The 26,835-nt window shown below is 31.8% G+C and overlaps 1 protein-coding gene across 4 annotated transcripts in view; it reads right to left on the reverse strand.

The window, feature by feature from the left end:
* Nucleotides 1–310: 310 nt before the first annotated feature.
* The window catches only part of LOC142327445 (uncharacterized), a 116,353-nt gene continuing 89,828 nt past the window's right edge, over nt 311–26,835 (reverse strand). For 3 of the 4 annotated variants that reach the window (XM_075370531.1, XM_075370529.1, XM_075370530.1), the window contains 3 exons: nt 23,764–23,939; nt 9,164–9,275; nt 311–5,177 (listed from right to left, as the gene is read on the reverse strand). In XM_075370531.1, coding sequence (XP_075226646.1) covers nt 3,489–5,177; nt 9,164–9,275; nt 23,764–23,939 — 1,977 coding nt within the window. In that variant the 3' untranslated portion in view covers nt 311–3,488. Of the gene's footprint in view, nt 5,178–9,163; nt 9,276–23,763; nt 23,963–26,835 lie in introns of all 4 variants that reach the window. The other variant, XR_012756992.1, reaches the window with a different exon arrangement.

A 26,835-nucleotide genomic window follows, 5' to 3' on the forward strand; every position in this document is an offset into this window, starting at 1 on the left:
ACATACATTTTTTATTTTAGAATTTAACTGATTGTTATGTAAGAAGCTAATAGAAAAACAAAATTGAATATATCTACATGAATTTTGATCAAAATTTATTAAAGAACTTTTTTCTCACAATTGATTAAAAAAACCGCAGGAAGGCAGCTAGTGATGATATCACATAATATATAGAGTAGCAAAAATATCAAAAGAAGAAGAATACTGTAGATAAACAAAGATTTAAAAAAGAATGGAAGGATTAAGTTTCATTATGAATAAATAAAAAGCAATAAAATTTAATTTTTATACATTTTTATTGAATATTTATACATTATTCAGAAAGTCATTCATTACAAATCATTTGAACACCATTCACAAAATAAAGACAACATTTGTAAAAATATACCTAAATAGTAAATGTGATACTTTCAAAATATTAATTTGACACCAATAATAGCTAATCGTTAACTATTTTAATATAGTCATCAATTGTGTATTTATTCAAAGTCCTCTTGGAAAAAGTGTATTTTGGAAGCGATAATATTTCTAGCTTCAGTTATAAGAATTCATAAAACCATTTGGAATGAACTCTCATATGGTATAATGTTGTATGAACCGTATAAATTTTAACAAGCGGGTTGAGACAAATAAGTGTTACTAATATACATAAAGGATAACTAATTGAGGTTTAACTGTAGTTCTGTTAACATTGATGAACTTATTCGAGGATCGGCTGAACTAAATAAAACAAATTTTTATAATTGTAATACAGCCATTCTTGTTTTTAAAACATTAAGAAAAGAAGACATAACTTATGAGTACATGAAGCATATAATTAAGATTGAACGATGTAAGAGATGTGAGGAGACACAGATATTTGCACAAAATAGGAAAAAATTCAACAAATCAAATCAACTGAAGACAAAAAATTTAATGAAAGTGTAAAATAAAAAATTGAGTACGTCTGAAGGAATTTTGTTTAAAATTGATGAAAAAGATTTACTTTATCAGTTTATGAAATGTTACAGGAGCTCATTCATTGTCTCCTGGTTGGAAGAAATTCAAACAAGAACATTTATATAGAAACTGTTTTTTGAGACAAAAAGGTTGTATTGTTTATCAAATTCTGCGATCACAGAACTACTGTGAATGTTGGTACATATTGGGAAACATTAAAAATTCTTAGAAGAGCTATAAAAATTAAATGACGTGGTATACTATTTTGCCAGATTTTGTTTTTGTATGACAATGCTTGGCTAAACATGGCAAATCAGACAGTGAGATGATCAGAAAAATTTTATAGAAAAACCATTAAACCCCTCTATAGACCTGGCTTAGCTCCCGGTGATTATTTTATTTTTCTTTGCCTTAAACACGGCTATCATCACAAAGGTTTGATCATGACAATGAATTTAAAAATGGCCTTACTGCATGTTTTAAGACACTGGCAGTGGAATTTCTTGAAACAGGAATGAAAAAGCTAGTAAACTGCTATGAAAAAGCAGCTGTGTAGAAAAGTAGTAAATAAATTAAGTTTTAATGCTTAAACAATAAATTTTGTACGTATTTTTCAGTTAATTTTTATTTCAAAAAGGATCTAATTTTAAAAACATGGCTGATAGTTGACCATGATTTTATCGCATAATAATAGTAATCAACATATTTTCAATTCAAAATAGAAAGCTAAAAAGTGAAATATTTGAAAACTAACAAAAAGATTCTTGAATGTCAAGATGTTGTATAAGCAGAATGTTACAAAAAATAAACTAGTGTTATACAATAAAACCACAATTCAGGTTGATAATGATATCTCAATGAAAAAATACACTATATGAAATAGCATGCTGCACATTCAACTCTTCACATTGTTGGCTCCTTTCTAGAATTAAAGTGAGTATTTTTTTTTAATTATACTATGTTTACTTTTTATCCTTTGCTTGAAGACACAGTATATTATTTGAAAAAAATTGGTTATCAAAAATAGGCTTAGCTTGATTATTTCAGATAATTTATCCAAATTCAAATAAAATTCTCTAAAAATAATTTCTACACTCTAAACTTGCTTACAATGATCTATCTATCTCTATATATATAAAAGAACATCTCCTAACCGACCGATTCATAAGCGCCCTGCAAAAACTACTGAAGATAAATTGAAGATAAAAAAATAAATTGAAGAAAATTCTTATACATCTTCTTACAGTGGAAATGCACACTAAGAAGGATTTTTTGAAATTCTGAGTTTAAAGGGCTGTAATGGAGTAAGAATGAAATTTACTATTTTTTTAATTTCTTTGTAACAAATAAAGATATCAACTTGATTTTTGGTGCGTGTAATTTTCGTGAAAATATCTAAACACCAATTTGTATATTTTACAAAATTTAACCTTGAAAGAGGGTGAAGAAAGGTAAAAATTTAATTTGAACAATGCTTGTAAATTTTCTCTATTTCCGACTATACTAAAGAGATATTCACTAGATCATGGTTTGCAAATATTCTTCAGATAAATATGTAAAAACCATTTTTTTTTAAATTTTGATTTTTTAAGGGGTGCGATAGTGTACGGCGACATGCCTCAACCAACACAGCCTCTGTAACTATATATAACACAACTGGCTGCATCTGCCCCCAGTTACTTGCGTAAAAAACATAAAAGTAATTTTAAAAAAAGAAATGAGAAATTAATTAGTCATGAATAAATGAAAGATCGATGCATTTACAGATTAGGTATATTTCCAATAAATAAATTTTCTGTAATACAGACCACACAAGGATTCTATCAAGATTAGCAGGTTTTGAATATAAAAAAATAAACTTGCTGCTGAGATAAATTTAGTAACTAACTAATCATACTAAACATACAAATAAGAAAGATTACTATTTGTAATAGATTAACTAGTTTAACACATCTCATTGCTGCTAAACTAAAAAATATTAAAAATTTCCTTTTATAAAGATCTTGAGGAAAGCATAATTAACAAAATTAGTTAATATTTTCACCCAACAGACGGCAGCAAATTAATTATTACTTAAAAAAATAGGAACTATACCCTGCCAGGAATTACTTTTAACTACGTTTTAATCTATTTGATTTCCAACTGAAAGAGTGTGACACTGAAAACAATATTAATCGGTTAATATTGTTTTAATGACAAAAATGTATTTTCAAATTGTTTAAAATGGAAATAACATTCATCAGTTTCATCCGGTTATCAAATTATTAATAAAACTGTTTCAGATTGTTATTTACATACAGCTGTTTTCCAGCTCAAACCCGCTTTTCTATAAAAGATTCAGAGCGGAGCATCAATAATTTATTCCTAAACTTCTGTGTCAAAAGTGTCATCATTGATTTAAATGATAATTAGTATTGCCAAATAAGTCTTTTAAAATTTAGTAAAATGCGTTAGAAATTTGAACACTGCAACGCAAAGATGTGAAAATCTTTACAATTTGAATAACAGTCCTTCCCATTAAATTCAGTATAATGGATATCTGTTTTTCATTAAAATCTATCAAAATCAGTGCTGAAGTAACTATGAAGTAATGAGCTGGTTAGTTTAAAAGTGTTGATGTTTGGTTTACAGCATTTTCTATTGTCTTTTATAATATTAAACAGTAACTTCATACTAACTTCATCGTTCTGTTTTGATCTACAAAAACCTATAACAGACAGACTTACTAGAAACATATTATCGTTTAAATTTTTAACATTTGAACGAGTCAAATCAACAGGTGATGGATCTACTAAAATGTAACTCAGATGCGTATCCTTACTATTAGTAAGATTCATGAGGGTTAAAAATGATTCAAAATCCTTTTTTTTACAGAATGTATAATTCGGATGAACATTTCTATCTAAATCAGAAAAAGAATCTTCCGATTCCGCATCTGCTTGAAAATTATGCTCAAGTTTTACACGATTTAAATCCCTAACAATTTCAGAAATGAGATCTTTATTGGTATTGTCATCGACAATTATAACATTATTATAATAAAATTTAATGATTATGATCGGAATATCATCGACAAATAAAGAAAACTGATAACAAATCATTCCGTAATGTAATGTAAGCCTTTTAATTTTAAATGTGATAGAGGATAATATAAATTTATTGACTAACTTTATCGATATCGGAAAAGATATGAATGTAAGGCAATGTGCTAAACATAAAGAATTAAATTCATTACAAGGAAAATCAATCATAGTAGAAAGTTTTGTATCAGAGATAAAACTGTATGGTTCTGGATATTTATACCAAATATCAGTAATACTAGAATTAAATTTAATTTTATCAGGTAAAAATTTAAGTTCCTTATCTACCAGAAGTATATTTGCTTTCTGAATGTGGTCTGAAATCTTGATTTTATTAGTCTTTGAAGCTGTAGGCAGACAGCATGACTTGCTGTTTTTAAAATTCATGAATTCATTGGTACTACACAATTTGCAAACAAAGTATTTTGCATCACAGGATTTATAATTTATCAACTTTTCATAAATATTTTCATGCTTTGTAAAATTATTTAAATCGGCTACTTTGCTACCATAATCATAATTTTTCTCACAATTTTGCTTCTCTGACATTGTTTTATTATAAAACATACCACACAATCCACACTGATTAATTTTTTTAAAAGAATCTTTATGTGTTAGTAAATCGACACTATTTTTATCAGACAAAGTGACACCATATTGCTTGAAAGTCCCACCCGCTGTTTCTAAGTGAGAGTAATCACTAATCTTTTTATTTTTTTCACTGCTATGAATTAAATTACTTTTGTCACAGAAATATTTTTCAAAGTCTTTAGGCAGTGATCTCCGTTTAATGCAAGGCTCTTCTGCACTTTCATTTTCATTTTGCTCAAGTTTATGTCTTTTTCTTTTCTCGGGTCTAATTGACTTATCCTTTAAAACCGAGTACAGTAAACGATTTTCTCGTTTACATAAAGACATTCCAATAATCTCACAATTAGAACGATAACTACACATCAAATCTTTACTTAACTTACGGATTTTATTCTTAATTACAATACTATTGTAAATAGATCTAAGAAATAAATTATTTTTATGTTTAACAACTTTATTGTAAAATGATTTTTGTAAAATTTTATTATATTTATCACTATTAAAGGAATAATCTGATTTGGTGAAACCATCAGAACTTTTACTAAGTTTATCTTTTTTCTTAGGCACCTGAAAAGTAAAAAAAAAAAATACCATTATTATTAAAAAATAAAAAAAAAATTAATTATAAACCTGTGCAAAAATTTAAGGTAGCTAAACAGAGGAACCTCCTCCTAATGATGTTCTTAAGAACTGCCTCTTTTAATGAAAGCGATACTACTATTAACAATTCTTTTCTGAAATATTAGCAGGCAGGAAGGAAAACATTTATTAACAACTTAAATTTATAAAGGTTCGTATAGAGTTTGTAAATACAAAAACAGTAATACAGATGCCTAAATAGATATACATAATGTTCTAGGAGGTGTTGGCCAAACTTAAGAGACTGATTCACGACATTAAAATAAACAAAAAAGGCTCACGCAGACAAACGCCTATCTCTATTCATTTTCCTCGTCAATCAATCATTTTGTGTTTTTTCAATAAAAATTTATCATTTAAGAATGGATTGATATATTCTAATAGTGTATGAAAATTAAATTGTGGTATAATATTATCTAACATCTTCCACAAAATAAATAAATTTGAAAATTCCAAAATGGCAGCCATTGAAATCTTTTAATAAGAATAGCTCTGAAAATGTTAGTTTTTTGAATTATGTTTCATTAGATAAAAAGTTAAGCCTTTTTTCATTTTAAACAAAATGATGCCTCATTTGCTCAAAATGGTTTGTAAACAGCTAAGAATTGGCTAATTTTGTTAAAGCAGATCGCAAAAATCATGCAGTCTTACAATTTTGTGCCTGTTCTATTATAATTGATAATAGAAATTATTAATTATTTTTAATTCATTTAGTTAACAAAGTGAAAGTGAAGTGAGATGGAGCATTTGACAACATGAATTTTTTTTTTCGTTCAGAATCAGTTCATTATATTTAGCCAACGCTTCTTGGGGTACACAGTTCAGACAACAGACCAATATAGATGGCAATAATTAAAAGATTTGTTTTACGAACATCTGCAATCATATTATCAACTGTGAGTTTATATTAGCAATTACAATAATGAAGTCAACATCTATTCTACATGATCTTCTCAATTGTTTGCTACTAGTTGTTTTATACAAACACGCATGCTGAACAATTCTAAGGTTTTTGAGGTAAGCAAAAAATTTATAACTTCCTTGTTTTTAAACATATTAAACCCTTCGTACGCTTTAAGCGGAATATTTCGCTAAATAAACAAACCTCAAAACATTCTAAGCGGAATATATCGCATTTAGCTACGTAATAAAGTAGTTTTAGATCGCCAAATAACTTTTAGGGCACAATTAAATGTTATTTTAAAGTTTCGTTGCCATGCTAACTTCTTTCAATGTTCCAAAGCCAAACTAAATGAGTCGCATATGTATTTTTTTCTCTTTTGTTTTGCTGCGCGCGTATCTGATAGTTCTGATAGCGCTCTAGGCGGAAATATTTGTGGCAATCTTTAGAAACGTGATTCCATTTCTACCGCTAATACGTACATGTTTGACTGTTTTCAGATGTTATGTTCTTTATTATTTGTTATTTTTTCTGATTAATAACGTAATAAATTGTGTGTTATGTACAATATTCGTTTTTAGTTTTCTGCTTTTTTCTGTTTACATAATTGTGTTGATTGTTTTATTTTACAACTATGACGAATCCTGACGATTCGGACTTTGATGATTTTGTTATTGGTGCGACGGATGCTATATTTTCAAGTGCAATCGCGGACGATAGTATGTCTACTGATTTTGAAGACAATATTTTACATAATTATAGTGACGAAGACAGTAGTGATGATGATAATAGTGTAGGAATATTTCCAAATAGTAAAGGTAGACATAATATTAGTGAATGGAATAATGTTTCAAATAATGATCCTGGACCGTCAATAAACATACCTGTTCGTAACATAAATCATGGGCTCAATTTGCCATCAAGTTTTGATACAGAATCTTTACCGGTTGATTATTTTGAATTATTTTTTAACAATCTGTTAAATCTAATTTGTACTGAAACCAATATTTTTGCGAACAAGAGAAAAGCACAAAGGCTTTCTCCACATTCAAGACTGAATAAGTGGAATGATGTGTCGGTTTCTGACATAAAAGCTTTTCTAGGCACAGTGATAAATATGGGTACAATGCCATTGCCCAAAATAGAGTCATATTATTCAGCAAAATGGGAGAGTAGAATCCCATTTTATAGAGATGTTTTTTCAAAGGCTGAATTCTTGAATATTTTTTGGAATTTACATTTCAACAGTGAACATGGACAAGGAGATGTAAGGGGGAAAGATTTTCTTATAAAACCTATTATTGAACACGTTAAAAAAATAACTAAATTGTTTTATAATCCCAGTAATGAAGTTGCTGTAGATGAAAATACTATTTCTTTCAAGGGGACAGTCAGCTTTAAAGTTTACAACCCTCAGAAGCCAAGTAAATTTGGGATGAAACTTTTTGTTTTATCTGATTGCAGTGGTGGATATATTTTTGATTTTATTCCATATTTTGGAAAACAAGATCTTATACCCGAATCACAACTTCTCAAATAGTAAAAGTACTTTGTCAGTCTGTAATAATGAAAATTCCTTCAGCACCCACAAGTGGATTGCATGTATATACTGACAGGTATTATACGAGTCCTGAATTAGCCGATGAATTATTGCAACAAAACACATTCCTCACTGGCACAGTAATGCCAACGAGGAAAGAAATGCCACCTAAACTTAAAGCTTCTACGAAAAAATGAAGAAAGGAGACATTACCTCTCAAAGGAAAGGAAATATTTTAGTCGTCTCATGGAAGGTAAGAGAGTAAGGTACAAAGTACATACTTAGTACTTATGGGAAGAGCAGCAAGTCAGACGTGACTGATGTAGCTAGCAAATGGCCTAATCATCTACCAGTTTCAAAACCCAATGTTATTTTGGATTACACAAAATGTATGGGGGAGTAGATCGAAGCGATCATTTTATCTCCTCTTACCGGTTCATGAGAAGAACAAAAAAGCGTATCGGAAAATGTTTTTTTGGGTCCTAGAGGTCTGTATAATAAACTCCTATTTATTGTACAAACAACTGCAAAAAGGCAACCAGAAAAAACCTCTAAGCCACTTCGCTTTCAGAAAGAGTTTAGTGCAATCTCTAGTAGCTGAGACAATAAGGGCTCATCCATCTTCAAGAAGTTGTGGACGACCGTCCAAAGGACCTCGTGAAGAAAGACTGGATGGAAAGACACATTTTATAAAGAAAAAAAAGGATCAGCAAGATGTGTGGTGTGTTTGAAGAAAGGATTGAGTAAAGAAACTATATATCTATGCAAGACATGTGAAGCCACGCCAGCTCTCCACCCAGACGAATGCTTCGAAGTATATCATACTCAGCTCAATTAAATGTGACTTTTTTACTTTTGCGTTTTCTTATTTTATAATATTTATTAATAATATAGACTAAAATTTGTTTTATAAACTGTAATTTTTATCACATCAAAAAATTTACATATTATTTTTTTATTCTTTTTTATTTATATATTATTATTTTAATAATAATAATAATTATTATTATTTTACATATGCACTAATAATAAACAATTTAAAAAGTAAAATTTGTTTTAATGAACTACCAGACCTGCATATTTAAGAAAAAAATTAACTTAAAGAAATTAAAAAAAAAAAAAATTAAATTAAGTGTTAGAGCAAATTTCATAATTTTATATCAAGCATACGAAGGGTTAAGTTCAAACAGAAACATTAATCTGTATTAATGTACTATATTATTTTGAAATGAAATCATAAGACATAAGAGATGAGTGTCCCTTTCAAAATTCAACAATTAAATGAACAGTAGATAGTTTCAGAAAGAGTACAATTTGGAAGACTGTTCATGTAGCGGAATACAAAAATCTTAAAAATATTTTTGTAATTTTTTTTCTCGGATTGCCAGACTTTCTGAACATCTATAACTGGAGAATTTGAAACCATTTCAACTAAACAATCGTAAACAACTATGAAGGAATAATTTATTTTACCTTAGTAATGCCAACTTTTAATATGTTAAGTGGAATTGGTGTGACAACAACCTTTAATTGTTTCTTTAGTCTAATATTATCACATCTGGTTTTACTTCCAAGTGAGCTGGCCCTAAACAAAATTCAATAAATTAATGAGTGCATTCAACATATGAGTATAATCAGTATTAATCTAACTAAGCTTATCAAATAAATTTATAAAATGATCTATTAGTTAAATTCCTTTTTAAACAAATGTTTCATTTTTTCCCTTAAAGAGCCACCAAGAAAACTTACAATCATGAAAAATTTAATTTTTCTGTTATTTGTATGCAAAAAACTCAATATCACGATTTTTAACTTGACTCTAAAATAGGAACTAAGTATAAAGACCAAGTGATCATGAACAGCCTGTTAAACTAAAACCGGTTTTGAAGTTATTCAGTATATAACAAGATAAGTTCTACATGAAAGGGCTAATGCAATCCAGATGTGGTATACTTCGGCCGTTCATTACTGGCAACTGTAGATACCTGTGTAAATTGCAAAATTACCCCCACCAAAATGAGAAGTACCCATGACTTTTCACCAAGGACAAAAACTCAGCTACAAAGATGGTACAGTCATAGTTTGAATTATTGAAAAGAGCTTCTCCAGTTGCATGATTTTCTAGAGGACATATTTACAATTTGATATAAACAGAATACATTTACGTTATAAAATACAAAACATAAACTCAATATAAACAAAATTATATAATTTGCATTTCACTTGTTTTACTGACTGTACACGCACTGATGTTGACAGCACATAAACCTAGTTACAGAATGGAATTAACAACATTAATTAACATAGTTAATTAACAAGAGCAATTAACATAGTAGCTAACAAGAGGTTAGCTACTATTTTTAACCTCTAACCAATGGCTTAAAAAAAAACTGTCTCCAGCCTCGCACTGGGTGCCATCTAAAATTGAGTTGCAAAAATCGAACAGCCAAAATATATTGTAATTAAAATTATCTAATTCAGGCTGTACTATAATGAAAACAGAAACCACCTCCATTGTATCAATTTTTGTACCGTGATTTTTATTCTTGAAATACAAAGCATTATTACGGCTTCTTCCTACGTTTTTACAAACGAAATGCAATTCTACTTTTAAAATGTCTGGTGATTCACCAGACAAATTTTATGTTTCTTCTCACGTCTTGACCGATTTTTCAATATATTCAACTGAACACATTCGGGTCAAGCAACTTTTACTAGGAGAAATTAGTTTTCAATAAGAAAATGACATGAATGTTTTTTAAACTTAAAGAGCATTTTTCTATTCTATGTCCCGTGTTTGGGAACTTATTGATATCTGACTGACCTTGATACAACATTATCTTGACAGTAGCTTACACAAAGATAGGCCTTTAAATCATCAACATACATACATTTGGAAAATACAAGTTAATATTAACAAAAATATATAATAAAAAGTTACTAAAAGATTGAGAACTGGTCATCTGATGTATACAATTCAAACTAAAAACAAAGTTTTATAAAACTAACTGTTAAAAATAGCTTTTTATGCATCTAAATATAGTTATAATTGTTAAAAACAGACAGCAATTTTTTCTTTTATTTAATAACAAGTAATTATTTATTTGATATTGTCAAATAAAAAAGACTACAAATTTCCTTTACCCCATACTTTTCTTACAAATAAAATTCTTCTCTTACTGTAAGTCTTCTGCAATATAAACAATTTTTTTTTTAATGCACAAAAAATTGCTTTAAGTAGTTAGAATTGTTCAAGGTAACAATAGCAAACGTAATTTTTTTTATGAAGATAGTTTATAACTCAGGGGGAAAAAACAATGTTTTCAATTAAATTAAATATCTAATGGTCAAATGATTATAGGTTAAAGTTCATCCACCTGAGCTGTGGTTGAAGGAAAGGGTCAGAGTTTTTCTGGAAAATATGAACCATTTCTTTCTAATTTTTGGTACATCTTCCCTTTACATATACTTTTGCAACTAATTTATTTCCATGGCTTCACCGTGAATTGTTTTCTCTTTTATTACACAATGCTATTAATTGATTGAGCTCTTTGATTAAAAGGGTATTAAAATGTTTAAGGCCACAGTTCGCTCCACAAACTGGCTTGCCTTATTTCAATCTGTGATGAATAGAGCTGAGTTCTAGCCTTGGTGGAGAAAAGAAATGCTGCTATGCTCTCGTTTATCAGTGTTGCTTGTTGATACACGTGTTGCTATGGCTAACTGTTTTGTTTATGGTTAATAATAATAATATATTCTGTGTATTTTATTAAATCTGACAATTACCTGCATCAAATGTTTCTTTTATTTTATAAAACATTAAATCGTTAAATTAAAATATAAATAAAATATTATTTATAATATTTTAAATTGCATTCCTAGTGGTCAGTGTTTATTTGCAACTTTTGTTTAAATTATGGATAATGGATAAATTTGTAACGCCAGTCTCAAAAAGGAAAACGGGATTGTCCATTTAATTTGCCCGATGAGAAGGACCAAGCAACAAAACATTTTCCTGGATTTGAAAATGTAGATCTGCTTCAAGGCATGGAAGCAACGATGATGAAATTCTTTGATGAAAACTTGGCCAAGCTGTCAAAAAAAGAAGATATTTTGAGTATATTGTCTCCAATTCCAGATCTCAGAGAGGAAAATAGATTGTTGAAAGAAGTGCGAATTTTGAAGGAAGAAAACACCAAAATTTTACGTCGACTTGATAATTATCAAGACGTAATAATTCAAAAGACTGAAATTTAATTACAATGGATATTGCCATGTGATTGTGAGGGACTTTTGTAAGGATGTACTAAAAATAGATCAGCAAGTAGTGATTGATCAGTTCCATACACTTGGTTAAAAAAAGGGTGATGCTCCTATTATTGTGCATTTGCCATTTGATAGCGATATTGAGTGTATGTTAAAAAACACATAGAGGTTAAAAGGAACTAGCATGATAGTACATAAGAACTTTGTTGGGAAACTAGGAAAAAAAGGGGAAAGCTTGTGGCAATTCGAAGAGAAGTTATTAAAGAGGTGGGCAATAAGAACATGATAATAAATGTGGACCAACTGATTATGGAGGGTCAAAAATTTACTTGGGTGGTGATGGAACAGTTGATGAGTAGATTGCAAGATGGTGTGGCAAAATTGAAGATGTTCAATTATGACTTTGTAGAATTTCAATGAACAAACTGGGGAGGTTCAGTAGTGTGAAATTGTCTGTCAGGAAGGGGAGAGAGAGATAAAAGTGAACAGTATATTTAAATTAATTAGAATCAGCTGGTCTAGTAAGCCCACATAATATATTGACAACAGTGACAGTTGTTTATTTACATTGAATAATGAAAAGAAGATAGAAAATGGATCTTAACATAAACTGCCTGTCAAAAAAATCTAGGAATCTTTTAAGATTTTAGGGTATAATGTAGCGGGTCTCAATGTAAGTTATTGTTGCACGATTTTATTTCGATTATAAAGAATTATGATATTGTTTGTTTGAGTGAGACTTGGCTGGACGAAGAGAAAGCTCAACGATTCAAAAATTTGTTTCAGGAGTATAAAGCAGTACGGGTTCCAGGAGTAAGAAGTTCAAGTTATGGAAGGTCTAAAGGTGGAAAATTATGCTAGCCTATAAATCTAATTTGCAGGGTTTAAATTGTAGTTTTTTTCAAGCTGTGGGGGGACTATTATGCCAGTAAAATGGGATGATTGCTATGTGTACGTAATTCCAGTTTACTTAAACAGTAGTGGGATGTGCGAGGATAATTTTAGAAGATTATGGAGCTTCATGGAAAACATTGGTAAAAATTGTTACTTTGTAGTGTTAGGGGATTTTAATAGTAGAATAGGAGATCGACAAGTACTGCCAGGTAAAATAAGGGAGAGTGAATGAAATGTAAATGCAATTAGGTGTTTCTAAGGATGAGGTGGTTAACGCTCAGGAGCAGAAAGTGATTGAATTGTGTGAGAGTTTTGATCTGTGTGTGATGAATGTGAGAACAGGGAGTGATAAGAAGGATGAATGGATGAGATGGGAAGTTCGGTTCTGTACTTAACAACAAAGTTGTTAAGTACAGTTAACAATTTTCAAGTTATTTCTGCAGATTTCTCAGATCACATGCCCATTGAGGTGAGCGTACAATGGCAGGGACCATTTAAAAATGATAATTGTTTTTTGTTTCTGTTATCGAAGCTGAGGTAGAGACAAAGAGGTACAAGCATGTATTGGAAAATTTAACACAGGACTCGGCTTTGTCTGGGGAAAATGATCAGGATGGGGAAAAATATGTACAAATGATGATTTATCAGGCAGCAGAGGAAATCTGTAAAATAGAGGACCATTGAAGAACCCCGTAGGCAGAAAAGGTTTGACTGGGAATGTCTTAAGGCTAGGAAAAAATATTTTGCGATTTTAAATTTATACAGAGATCTTAAATCAGAACAAATGCACCTTATTTATTTGAAAGAAAGAAAGAATTATCATAGCCTCTGTAATAAAAAGAAATCTGATTTTTTTAAAGAGGTAAGGAAAAATTTCTAAGACTTTGGGATGTACGGGACTTTTGGGAAATAGTTAAAATATTTAAAAAAAGGAATTTAAATGTATGGGGGAAATTACATCAAGTGAATGGGTGGAACATTTTTGTTGTCTACTATCTGGGGGAAGGGGGCTGTTCCAGTCGCATATGCGTTACCATTTAGGACGAATGAATCTTTAGACTACAATCAAAGAGGTAGAATTAAATGCCGTCTTGCAGAAAGTAAAAGAAAATAAAGTCCCAGGTACAGATGGTTTGAATTTTACAAAGCTGCATCCCAAAGAATTTCAATAAAATATTGGTTAAATTTTTTAATATTTTAGAGACCAGTCAGTGCCCATAATTTTTCAGAGGAAATTATATTCCTGATCCATAAAAAAGATTTGTCGGATGATAAGAATTACAGAGGTATTTCGTTTATTAACAATAGCAAAACTGTGTGAACTGTCTGTTTGTCGATTTCAGGGTCGCCTTTGATAGCATCGACAGATCGGCGCTTCTATATAAGTTACATGAAACGGGTTTGTCATAAGTTTTGTAAGGTTATTGGAGAATTATATAAAAATATGCGTGCGTGCATTTGTGTGGTGTTCTGAGGGTTTAACTGAATGGTTTAGTACATTTAGTGGGTAAACAACAGAGATGTTTATTGTCACTTGCTTTGTTCTCATTGTTTATCAATGATTTTATGGATTGCATTGCAGAGGGCGTTTGCATCAATGGTCTTACTATTAAAGGATTGTTGTAAGTTGATGATGTGATGCTAATGGTGTCCTCGCCAAGAGCACTTCAGATAATAATTAACAATCTAAAAAAATACTGTGAACAATGGAGATTAATAATTAATATGGAGAAAACAAAGATTATGGTTTTCAGGAAAGGGTTGGTTAGTGAGACATGAAAGATGGTTTTGCAGAAATGAGCAAATCGAGGTGGTCAATAGATACAAATACTTGGGCATTACTTTCACTTCTTTGCTGTCCTTTGGAGAGCACATAAGGGAATGGGTATCAGTTGCTAAATATGATTTGAATATTATGTGAAGCAGTTTTTTGGTTAACAATAAAATACTGGTGAAAAGTAAATGGGACATGCTAACAATGAAATACCAGTGAAAAGTAAATATGATGTTTTTGAAGTGGTAATGAAGGCGGTGGTAACATATGGGGGACAGGTTTGGTGTTATTATATGTTTGATGAATTAGAGGTTTTGTTAAGGTTTTTTATTAAAAAGTTATTCTGTTTGCCAAAGTCCCATCCTAATTATGTAACATACTTGGAAACGAATAAGATTAATTTATTTCATTTTACTTTTAGTATGAATTACAAATATATTAAACTTAAAAGAAGTTCATTGGCTGTGTGAACTTGCTATTGAAATTGTAAAGTAAAATATCAGATGGTATAGGGTGTTGAAGTCAATGACAGAAAGGTATGGCTGTGAGTTTAGCGAGGGTGTGGATGGCATGTGTGATTGGAATGTACAGCTGGATGGTGTTAATGAATGCATGAAGGATTTACGGGAGAAATTAATAGTGTGTGTGAAAGTCATTATTTCACAATATTTATTATCATCTGGATCATGAACTTGAAGATCGGAATTATGTTGCTGGTAAATTTAACAGGAGTGAAATGTTGGTAATATTTAGAACGCAGGGTGAACTATGGAGATTACATAAAAGTCTGGGTAGGGAGGACGTTCCTTAGTAGGAGCTTACCCGGATAGGGAGGGTGTTTGTGGGCGCTTACCCCCCCCCCTCCTGATGAAGTAATGCTTTATTAGTGGTTTCCCAGGAGGTGTGATCGCCAGGGGTGGAGGATTAGTCGGTAATGCACAGAAATACATACACATTTTCTGTAATAGCTTGCAGAACCTGTTAGCAAGTCCGACACTGCTTCGGCGCCTGTAAATGGGGTTCCTCCATCTCAAAAAAGAAAATGGGAGGGTGGGCAGTGGTTATCACATTATGCAATAGGATGGAGGAAGAATACATGTCACATTTTATTGGAAGGTGCCCGATATTAGCGTATATAAGAAATTCTAAACTGGGCAACAGCATCTTAGCAGGGAACAGATAATTAAATCTACTTAATGAAAGGGGTTGGAAAAAGCTGATAGGTTTTATTAGGTGTGCTTGATCTTACAGATGTAGTTTAGCTGCTGAATTTAATACTTAAGAGTCAAATATGGATGTATTTGATGTGTGGGTGTGCTATCCAGGGTGCTTCAAATTAAAGATGAATTATATTTGCTTAGTTCTGCTGCACTGAAATGTTTAGTTTAAAGGTAAGGTCATAATCAAACTAAATTAATAAAATTTATGTTCATCACATTGGGTGTGCATTGATGATTATCTTGTACATGTTGTATTTTAATGATTATTATTTAGTTTATTTTAATTTAGCTGTTAATGGTAGTAGAATTTAGTTTCCTTCTGGAAATTAGATTATTTATTACTTTGCATATATATATATATAAAGTATATATTTATTTGACTTATAGTACTGTATTTGTTTATAGTAGACTTTTTAAATATTAGTTCATGGTCATGCCTATAAAATGTTTTTTATGCATTTTTTTGTAATTATCTTCACTTTGAAATAAACATTTTGTTATTATTATTAATCTGTGATGAATAGAAGCTTAAGATTAAAGCCTTAAACAATTCCAGGCTTAACAGAAAATGTTAATTCAATAATGAAATACCTCACAGAACAATTTTCCATTGATCAGAAACAACATCTTAGGAAAGAGTTCAATGTAACCAAAGTTTTTCAAATTGTTCAAGAGGATATAATGAGACAGTTTATCAAAAGCCTCTTGGAAGTCAAAAAATATTTCTACTAGACCTCGATTCAAAAGATTAAGGAGTGGAAATCAGAAAAAGCAGATGACAGGTCTCATAAAAGTGAAACCGGGTAAAACAAGGTGACAGACAGATATACAGCCAATGTGAACACTTGAAAATTATTTAGCAACCAGACTATGATTAGGAATTATTTATTTATATTATTTAATTTTTACAACATTATAAATCAATTAAAATAACAGCAATTACACACACACACACACACACACACACACACACACACACACACACACACACACACACACACACACACACACACACACACACACACACACACACACACACACACACACACACACACACACACACACACACACACACACACACACACACACACACACACACACACACACACACACACACACACACACACACACACACACACACACACACACATATATATATATATATATATATATATATATATATATATATATATATATATTTAAATTCTATTAAATAAACCACATAGTATAGAATACTGAGATATGAAATATCTTAACTTGATTTTCATTAATGTACTATTGTAGGATCCTGCATCCTCAATTATGATCGAAATAATTCTATTATTGCACAATAAAAATTTAAAAATAAAATACTAAAATAATGAAAACTGAGAATTTATACGAGTGCTGATATCTGTTGCAGCTTTTATAAGACAGTCTCCCACAAACCATCAGACAGTGTTTGAGGAAGACAATCTTATAAAAACTGCAACAGATAGCAGCACTCATATAATATAGTATGTTTGGAAAGTCGCTTTACAAAATGCTTTAGAATTAAGAGGTTCATTCTATTCTTTTGACATTAAATTGGTTTGTCCTGTGAGTTCATTGAGTATTGCTTGGTAATAAACCAAGTCATCAGTTGTTGAGTTGTGATTGAACGTGCTTCGTTTCGTTTATCAGAATCAACAGTAGCAAGAAACGTAATGTTCTTTCAATAGAGGATGCATTTTTCTCGTTGAATATGTCTTTCATGAATGTGACAAGTTTAATGATTTAGTGAAGCACAAGTTTTCTGAAAAGTTTCCAAATACTCTTGTTCCTCACCGCAATGCAGTTTGATCTCTTACCAAGAAATTTCAGGCAACAGGCTCTGTTGAAGATCCTGATCGAAGTGGATGACCACCAAAACAAACAGAAGCTGCTTGATATTTCACATTGTATGGCAAAAAGTCCATCCAAATCAATACGTTAGCACACCTGTAAGATATCAGAATTGCTACTGGACATAAAGCTTTAGGAAAAGCACTGAAACTAATCACCTTTAAATGTTTTATTGACAAAAATTCTGAAACCAAAATCTCACTCCAAGAAAAACAACATGACTGTGGTCAACAACTAACCCCTATGAATTACACAAATCTTTACACGAAGCGAAAATTGAAGTCTGGGTCGGTGCGAATAGAATGTGCATTGTGGTTCCAATCTTTTTTGAAAGTATAGTTAATAGTGATCATAATTGTGTTGTTTTAACAAAGTTCATTAGTCACTTAACAGAAGTGGAAATCAATCACGGTTCGTTCCAACAAGATGGCGCCACAGCTAACAGGTCAATGACTTTTTTAAGAAATGTCTTTGGTGAATGAATTATTTCCAGAGGATTGTGGCCTGCTTGATTGCCTGATCTGACAATCCCAGATTACTTTCTATGGGGGGGGGGGCAGCGAAACAAGCAGTGTATCACAACAGACCACGCAAGATTGATTAACTAAAAAATGGAAAAATGGAATACATACAAGTCATTCCAGTACATCAGCTAATTAAAGCGTTTAAATTTGTTTCACATGTTTCAATATGTAATTCCAGTGCACAGCAACTTTCCAAATGCACTGTAAATTAATATGCAATTTTCATGACAATATTACAGTAATGTAACAAACATTAGCCCATGTGCATGGTTTATTTTAGTATTTTTAATTTTTAACATGCAGTTAATTAAATATTTCATTCATGACTGAGGATGTGGGATCCTGCAGAAGTATTTTCATGATAAATTAAGGTAAGATATGTCTCTTATTTCAGTATTCTGTAGTACTAGGTGGTTTATTTAATAGAATTTAAGTATAATTTAACAGCATGGAGGACTAATTCGAGGGTTATTTTTTTCAAGGTCCGATTGGTCACGAAATTATAACCACAGTGAAAGTAAAAAATTTTTTATTTGTAACAAGTACTTACATAGACACGTTATTTCTCTACATAGACGCCACTCTGATTTAGACATTTGTGTAGCATGGTACCAACTTTCCAATACCCTCGTCATAGAACAGAGCCACCTGCGTTTTCAGCCATGTTTCTACGCTGGTCTACAGCTCAATGTCTGTGCCAAAATGTTGTCCTCCTAGCCAGCGTTTCATGTGAGCAAAGAGGTGAAAATCGGATAGAGCCAAGTCCGGGCTGTATGGTGGGTGATCAAACACTTCCCAACAAAAACGCTGCAGGAGCTTCTTTGTTACAGCTGCAGTGTGCGGCCGAGCATTGTCATGGAGAAAGACAATGCCTGATGACAACATTCCTCTCCGCTTATTCTGAATTGCCCTTCATAGATGTTGAAGCCTCCTCTATGAATCATGAGACCTTGCCGTTGGTGAGGGGGCTTGAGTGCTCAGGGATACAGAGTAGCTGGACCGAAGGTGCAACCATATCGGAGAGGTACCTGTTGAGAGCCAGACTAAGGAATGATTCCTGAAAGAGGGCAGCAGCTCTTTCAGTAGTTGTTAGGGGCGTGAGTCAGGACGACTTAAACGGCCGTATCAACATCACTCAGTCCTCTGAGTACTGCGCAGCTGAAAGCAATGGAAAACTACAGCTGCTTTTTTTCCAAGAAAATGTGGCTCTCTGCATTTTCACATAGCAATAATGGAGGCGCCTTCCTTGGTAAAATATTCCGGAGGTAAAATAGTCCCCTGTTCGGATCTCCGGGTGGGGACTACTAAGGAAGGGGTCACCAGAAAATTAAAAAATAACATTCTACGAGTCGGAGCGTGGAATGTTAGAAGCTTGAAAAAGGTTGGTAGGCTAGAAAATTTAAAAAGGGAAATGGGTAGGACAAATGTGGATATAGTAGGAATTAGTGAGGTTCGGTGGGAAGAGGAAGGCGACTTTTGGTCAGGTGATTTTAGAGTAATTAACTCAGCGTCAAATAATGGGCAGGCAGGAGTAGGTTTCGTGATGAACAAGAAGATAGGGAGGAGAGTGGAGTATTTCAAAACGCATAGCGATAGAATCATTGTAATAAGGATAAAATCAAAACCTAAACTGACAACGATTGTTAACGTCTATATGCCTACAAGCGCCCATGATGATGATGAGGTAGAGTGTGTATACGAAGAGATTGATGAAGCAATTAAACACGTAAAAGGAGATGAAAATTTAATAATAGTTGGAGATTGGAATGCAAGCATTGGAAAAGGCAAGGAAGGAAATATAGTGGGTGAATACGGGCTGGGCAAAAGGAATGAAAGAGGGGATCGACTTATAGAATTTTGCACGAAGTATAATTTAGTAATTGCCAACACCCAATTTAAAAATCATAATAGAAGAATATACACTTGGAAAAAGCCAGGCGATACTGCAAGGTATCAGATAGATTATATCATGGTTAAGCAAAGATTTAGAAATCAACTCGTTGACTGCAAAACTTACCCTGGAGCAGACATTGATAGCGACCATAATTTGGTGATAATGAAATGTAGATTGGGGTTTAAAAACCTGAAGAAAAGGTGTCAGATGAATCGGTGGAATTTAGAGAAGCTTGAGGAAGAGGAGGTAAAGAAGATTTTTGAGGAGGACATCGCAAGAGGTCTTGAGTAAAAAAGATAAGGTAGAAAATGTAGAAGAAGAATGGGAGAATGTTAAAAAGGAAATTCTTAAATCAGCAGAAGCAAACTTAGGCGGAATAAAGAGAACCGGTAGAAAACCTTGGGTTTCAGACGATATATTGCAGCTGATGGATGAACGTAGAAAATATAAGAATGCTAGTGATGAAGAAAGTAAAAGGAACTATCGGAAATTAAGAAATGCTATAAACAGGAAGTGCAAACTGGTGAAAGAAGAGTGGATTAAAGAAAAGTGTTCAGAAGTGGAAAGAGAAATGAACATTGGTAAAATAGACGGAGCATACAGGAAAGTTAAGGAAAATTTTGGGGTACATAAATTAAAATCTAATAATGTGTTAAACAAAGATGGTACACCAATATATAATACGAAAGGTAAAGTCGATAGATGGGTGGAATATATTGAAGAGTTATACGGAGGAAATGAATTAGAAAATGGTGTTATAGAGGAAGAAGAGGAAGTTGAGGAGGATGAAATGGGAGAAACAATACTGAGATCTGAATTTAAGAGAGCATTAAAAGATTTAAATGGCAGAAAGGCTCCTGGAATAGACGGAATACCTGTAGAATTACTGCGCAGTGCAGGTGAGGAAGCGATTGATAGATTATACAAACTGGTGTGTAATATTTATGAAAATGGGGAATTTCCATCAGACTTCAAAAAAAGTGTTATAGTTATGATACCAAAGAAAGCAGGGGCAGAAAAATGTGAAGAATACAGAACAATTAGTTTAACTAGTCATGCATCAAAAATCTTAACTAGAATTTTATACAGAAGAATTGAGAGGAGAGTGGAAGAAGTGTTAGGAGAAGACCAATTTGGTTTCAGGAAAAGTATAGGGACAAGGGAAGCAATTTTAGGCCTCAGATTAATAGTAGAAGGAAGATTAAAGAAAAACAAACCAACATACTTGGCGTTTATAGACCTAGAAAAGGCTTTCGATAACGTAGACTGGAATAAAATTTTCAGCATTTTAAAAAAATTAGGGTTCAAATACAGAGATAGAAGAACAATTGCTAACATGTACAGGAACCAAACAGTAACAATAACAATTGAAGAACATAAGAAAGAAGCCCTAATAAGAAAGGGAGTCCGACAAGGATGTTCCCTATCTCCGTTACTTTTTAATCTTTACATGGAACTAGCAGTTAATGATGTTAAAGAACAATTTAGATTCGGAGTAACAGTACAAGGTGAAAAGATAAAGATGCTACGATTTGCTGATGATATAGTAATTCTAGCCGAGAGTAAAAAGGATTTAGAAGAAACAATGAACGGCATAGATGAAGTCCTACGCAAGAACTATCGCATGAAAATAAACAAGAACAAAACAAAAGTAATGAAATGTAGAAATAACAAAGATGGACCGCTGAATGTGAAAATAGGAGGAGAAAAGATTATGGAGGTAAAAGAATTTTGTTATTTGGGAAGTAAAATTACTAAAGATGGACGAAGCAGGAGCGATATAAAATGCCGAATAGCACAAGCTAAACGAGCCTTCAGTAAGAAATATAATTTGTTTACATCAAAAATTAATTTAAATGTCAGGAAAAGATTTTTGAAAGTGTATGTTTGGAGTGTCGCTTTATATGGAAGTGAAACTTGGACAATCGGAGTATCTGAGAAGAAAAGATTAGAAGCTTTTGAAATGTGGTGCTATAGGAGAATGTTAAAAATCAGATGGGTGGATAAAGTGACAAATGAAGAGGTATTGCGGCAAATTGATGAAGAAAGAAGCATTTGGAAAAATATAGTTAAAAGAAGAGACAGACTTATAGGCCACATACTAAGGCATCCTGGAATAGTCGCTTTAATATTGGAAGGACAGGTAGAAGGGAAAAATTGTGTAGGCAGGCCACGTTTGGAGTATGTAAAACAAATTGTTGGGGATGTAGGATGTAGAGGGTATACTGAAATGAAACGACTAGCACTAGATAGGGAATCTTGGAGAGCTGCATCAAACCAGTCAAATGACTGAAGACAAAAAAAAAAAAAAAGATGTTGAAGAGTCACGCTGTATGAGGCTGCAGTGATGGTCATGCCACGTTCCATGAATTCCATCAAGAGAACTCCATTCCGGTCCCAGAACGCAGTAGCCATACACTTTCTGTTGGAGAAGGTTCGCTTGAACTTCTTAGGTTTACTGGAAGAATGAGAATGCATCCACTGCTTGGAAAATGGACCCATGTCTCGTCCCCTGTGACAATTTTGTTCAAAAAATCTTCTCCTTTATGGTGGTTGCGCTGGAGAAATGTTAGAGAGGTGTCTATTCTCATTGTTTTTTGATGTTCGGGCAGCATCTTGGGAACCCATCTCGCACACAGTTTCGGTACTGAAGTCTCTCACTCAAAATGGTGTAGAAAGCTGACCTTATTTCAGGAAACGAATCACTCAATACAGAAATTGTGAACCGATGATTTTCTCAAATTGCCTCATCAACTCGCTCAATGAGATCATCAGTTGACACTTGCTTCCTTCCCTGACAGCCTGCATCATGAACATCTGTGCGTTCCTACACCATTGTTGCATTTTGCTGTCACTTATTGAAGTTTCACCGTACACATTACTTATTCGTCTATGAATTTCAGCCGCATTACCCCCCTCAGCCTGAAGAAATCGAATTACCGCACGCATTTCACACTTGGCGGGACATGCTATTGTTGTAGACATGTTTACGTGCTAGCTGTGTGTTCAGAACTAAACGAAGTGACGCGGTGTGATTGAAGGCTAAACTAGAGATGCTGCGCAACACATATGCGCAAAGGTTCATCTGATTTTTGCGCGGGTTTTTATTTCGCGACCGATCGGACCTTGAAAAAAAATAACCCTCATATGAATCTAAAAAGACTAATTTCAGTAAAGGGTATATGCATATATATATATATATATAAAATACATACAGTATTATATCCATCACATATTTCTGTAAGGGATAGGAAGAAGTCTTTATTTCTTGATATTATCATATATAATTTAAACATCTGCAAGTGAGTTTTAGTTGCAATAAAAACCAGCTACTACCTAACTACTTATCCTCTATAATTAAGGTAATTGTTCAGATAACAATTACTTTTTACTATATCTCAAACATAAGAACTAACTAAAAATCAGTAATATAAAAATGACAACAGAATAATACAGTTACAAAAGAAATTTTAAACAACTACAATAGATATAAAATACACCAAAATTAATATAATAACACAGAAATGGTTTAGTAGAACAAAAAGTTACTATTTATTTAAAATAAAATCTATTTAATCTTTGAAATTAGGACAAGTAATACAATTAACTAGAGACAAGCATGTTATAACAAAACTTACTCGATCTGTCTGGTACAAACTGGTTTTTCATATGAAGAGCTACATTTTCTGGCTGAAGATTCAAACTTGCCTTTGGTGGCATCTGAGCACTGTAATCTACGATGGGTAAATTTTGGTTCACCATTGGATTTATTGATTGCTGTTGATTTAATATCATTGTGGTATTCGCCCACTTGCTGTTAGAATTGGAAGAAAAACACTGTAGATTGAAAAAAATAAATTTTTATAAATTAAACATAATCTATGAGGTATGATTTCAAGTAAGTACCATTTTGATATATGTCATAACTGATGATCTGGCGCAGTGTTAATGGAAAAGTCCATAAGAATACAGTTTACGATTACTTCACTATGAAAAGAATTTTCTTTAATTTCAAGAAGTGTTTTCTATGAAATTGTGTCTTGAATTATTGGAAGTTGTGCCCACACTGGGATCAAAAAATGCTGACTAAGCTAAAAAAAAAAATTTTACAGAAGATACAGCAATGAAGGCGATCTGTTTTTAACCCTTTGAGGTCCAGACGATCCCTTTTTTGGAGATGATTAAAATAAAATCACATGCTTATATTATTGTTGGTAAAAAAAATGTGGTGCCTTATGGTGACTAATTGTTTACTTGTGTTAAAAGATTTATAATTGTTATTACCAATATGTTAAGCAGTTTTTTAAAATTGTAGGAAAACCAATGCACTATCAACTAGAATGTTGTTTATGGTCATATCTTATTCAAAAAGTTTTCTAAAGATTAAAGAACCCAAAAAAAAAGAAGAAAAAAAAAGGAGTTTGAGGTCACTTAACTCAAAATCAACAAACAATTTTACTACGGGAATCATGATTTTTAGAACTGAAGTCTTGTAAGCTATACCTGAAAATTTCATGATTTTTGGCAAGAAATTAAAAAATTTTAGTCAAATTTGTAAAATTGTGTTTTAGACCTGTCAGTAGACAAATCACTATAAGATTGAACATTTTTTTAAGTTCCCAACAATCAATTTCACTTGGTGTTCAACATACACCGCTCATTTTGTGCATTATAGCAACTCGCTAGTAAACATTGCCAGAAAAAACAAAATAAAACACGAACATGAAATAAGTATAATATTATGATCTGAACGTTACAAACTAAAAATAATGATAAATACCCAATGTTCTCAGCACATCTATGTACTACACAACACACCAATAAATACAGTATTGCAAAAAACTAAATAAATAAAATAAAGCATTCCTTTTCACTCTGCATGAATTATGATTTCATGGCCATGTAAAAACAATAACAACGAACGATATTTATGTACTATGCAACAAACACAATTAAATGTTCTCTAAAAAAAAAAATATAAACGTCATTAAGTTCAAGATAATAATTATTTTTGTTTACTATCCAAATATTAATTGTGATGTTACATGTGACTTTAAACAATAACAAAGAACCTATCAAGCATAATGCCACGACAACCAAAAACATGTGATCAGTACAAACGTCGTTTTGACACTGATGAAATTTTGCTAAATCATCTTTCTTGCATAAAATGAGATTGATGAAAAATCACCAGTAGGTCTTTTAAGATAAAAGTGAACCTGATGAAAAATCGTCAAGTGGAGCGAAACTGTTACTGGTGACACGACATGGGTATCTCGCATTACAACGAAATCCAAACAACAGTTCACGGAATGAACACACTCAACGGCTCCCAAGAAAGTGAAGTTTAAAAAACAATTTCAGCCTGGAAAATAAGGTTCACTGTGTTTTGAAATAAACAGGGGCGATTGCTAGTTGATTTTTTGTCTCAGGGTGAATCAATAAATGCCTATATATATAGTGAGACTTTGACTAAACTGCATTGCCCGATCCAAAACAGAAGGCATGGGCTGCTCAGTACAGGAGCATGCTGCTTCATAATATTAGCCAAATGCAGCTCATTGTATCAAAGACATTATCGTGTCATTTGGCTGGAAGAAAGTGGTTACTTTCTGTACAGTCCTGACCTGGCACCCAGTGACTACCATTTGTTCCCGCATTTAAAGTAGGATCTCAGCAGTCAGCACCACGATGACAATGAAGAAATCAAAATAGCCATTGGTTATATTCTTAGGTAGCAGATTTCTATAAAGCTGGATTGCAGAACCTTATCACATGATATGACAAGTGCCTTAATGTAGGCAGAAAATATGTAGAATTGTAGATTAAGATCCAGGTATTAGGTGAATAAATATTTATTTAAAAAAAAATTTCATGTTATTTTTTATATCAAAATAGCACTTACTTAAAAAAAAACATGCCTTATAAAACAGAACTTATATAATAGCATACAAAGATCAAATATATCACTGTATAATGACCAACCGATGCCACAAAAAATCCTACATGCAGGATTTGACAGACACAGGTTTACATTACTAATTTCAAGACTATTGATGACCGTAACTTATTTTTTTATAACATGTCAATTTTTTTTTTAATAAAACAAGCTTTCCTAATATACAACATATAAAAATAAATAACTGGTTTTAAACTTCGAAAAAATATTATTAAGAACAGACATCAACAGACTTTCTCTCTTCATCCCTTTATATCTTCTGCATTTTTAGTCAATAACAAATGTTTTAAAATCTAACAGTTAAAAAAAAAAAAAAAAAAAAAAATGAATGAAAAATAATACAGTTAGAGCATATTGAAAAGCAACAATTTAATTCATTGGTTTAGATAATGGAAAAAACAAAAATAGTTTAAATACTGATTTTTTTTTCATTTTACTTACAAAATACAAGCATATTAATTTTGTTTGATTATTATACTTTTTTATGAAATTTAATTCCCAAAAGCGCTACATAACACAAACCAGCTATTTAATGCCAATATGAAATAAACTGCTTTGCTTTGTTGGAGTAATTTGACTATAATTTATTGTCAATATAATCCAAATGACAATAATTTTATAATAAAAATAACACGCTTTACTTATCATCAACCATATTTTTCAATAAATTTTAAAGTAAACAAAATTTGTTTCAAAAGAATATTTAGAAATTTTAATTCTGAAATTTACAACAAATATTTTATCTTTCCTA

This window comes from Lycorma delicatula, chromosome 7 (genome assembly GCF_047948215.1).
Source record: "Lycorma delicatula isolate Av1 chromosome 7, ASM4794821v1, whole genome shotgun sequence".
Lineage (NCBI taxonomy): Eukaryota > Metazoa > Arthropoda > Insecta > Hemiptera > Fulgoridae > Lycorma > Lycorma delicatula.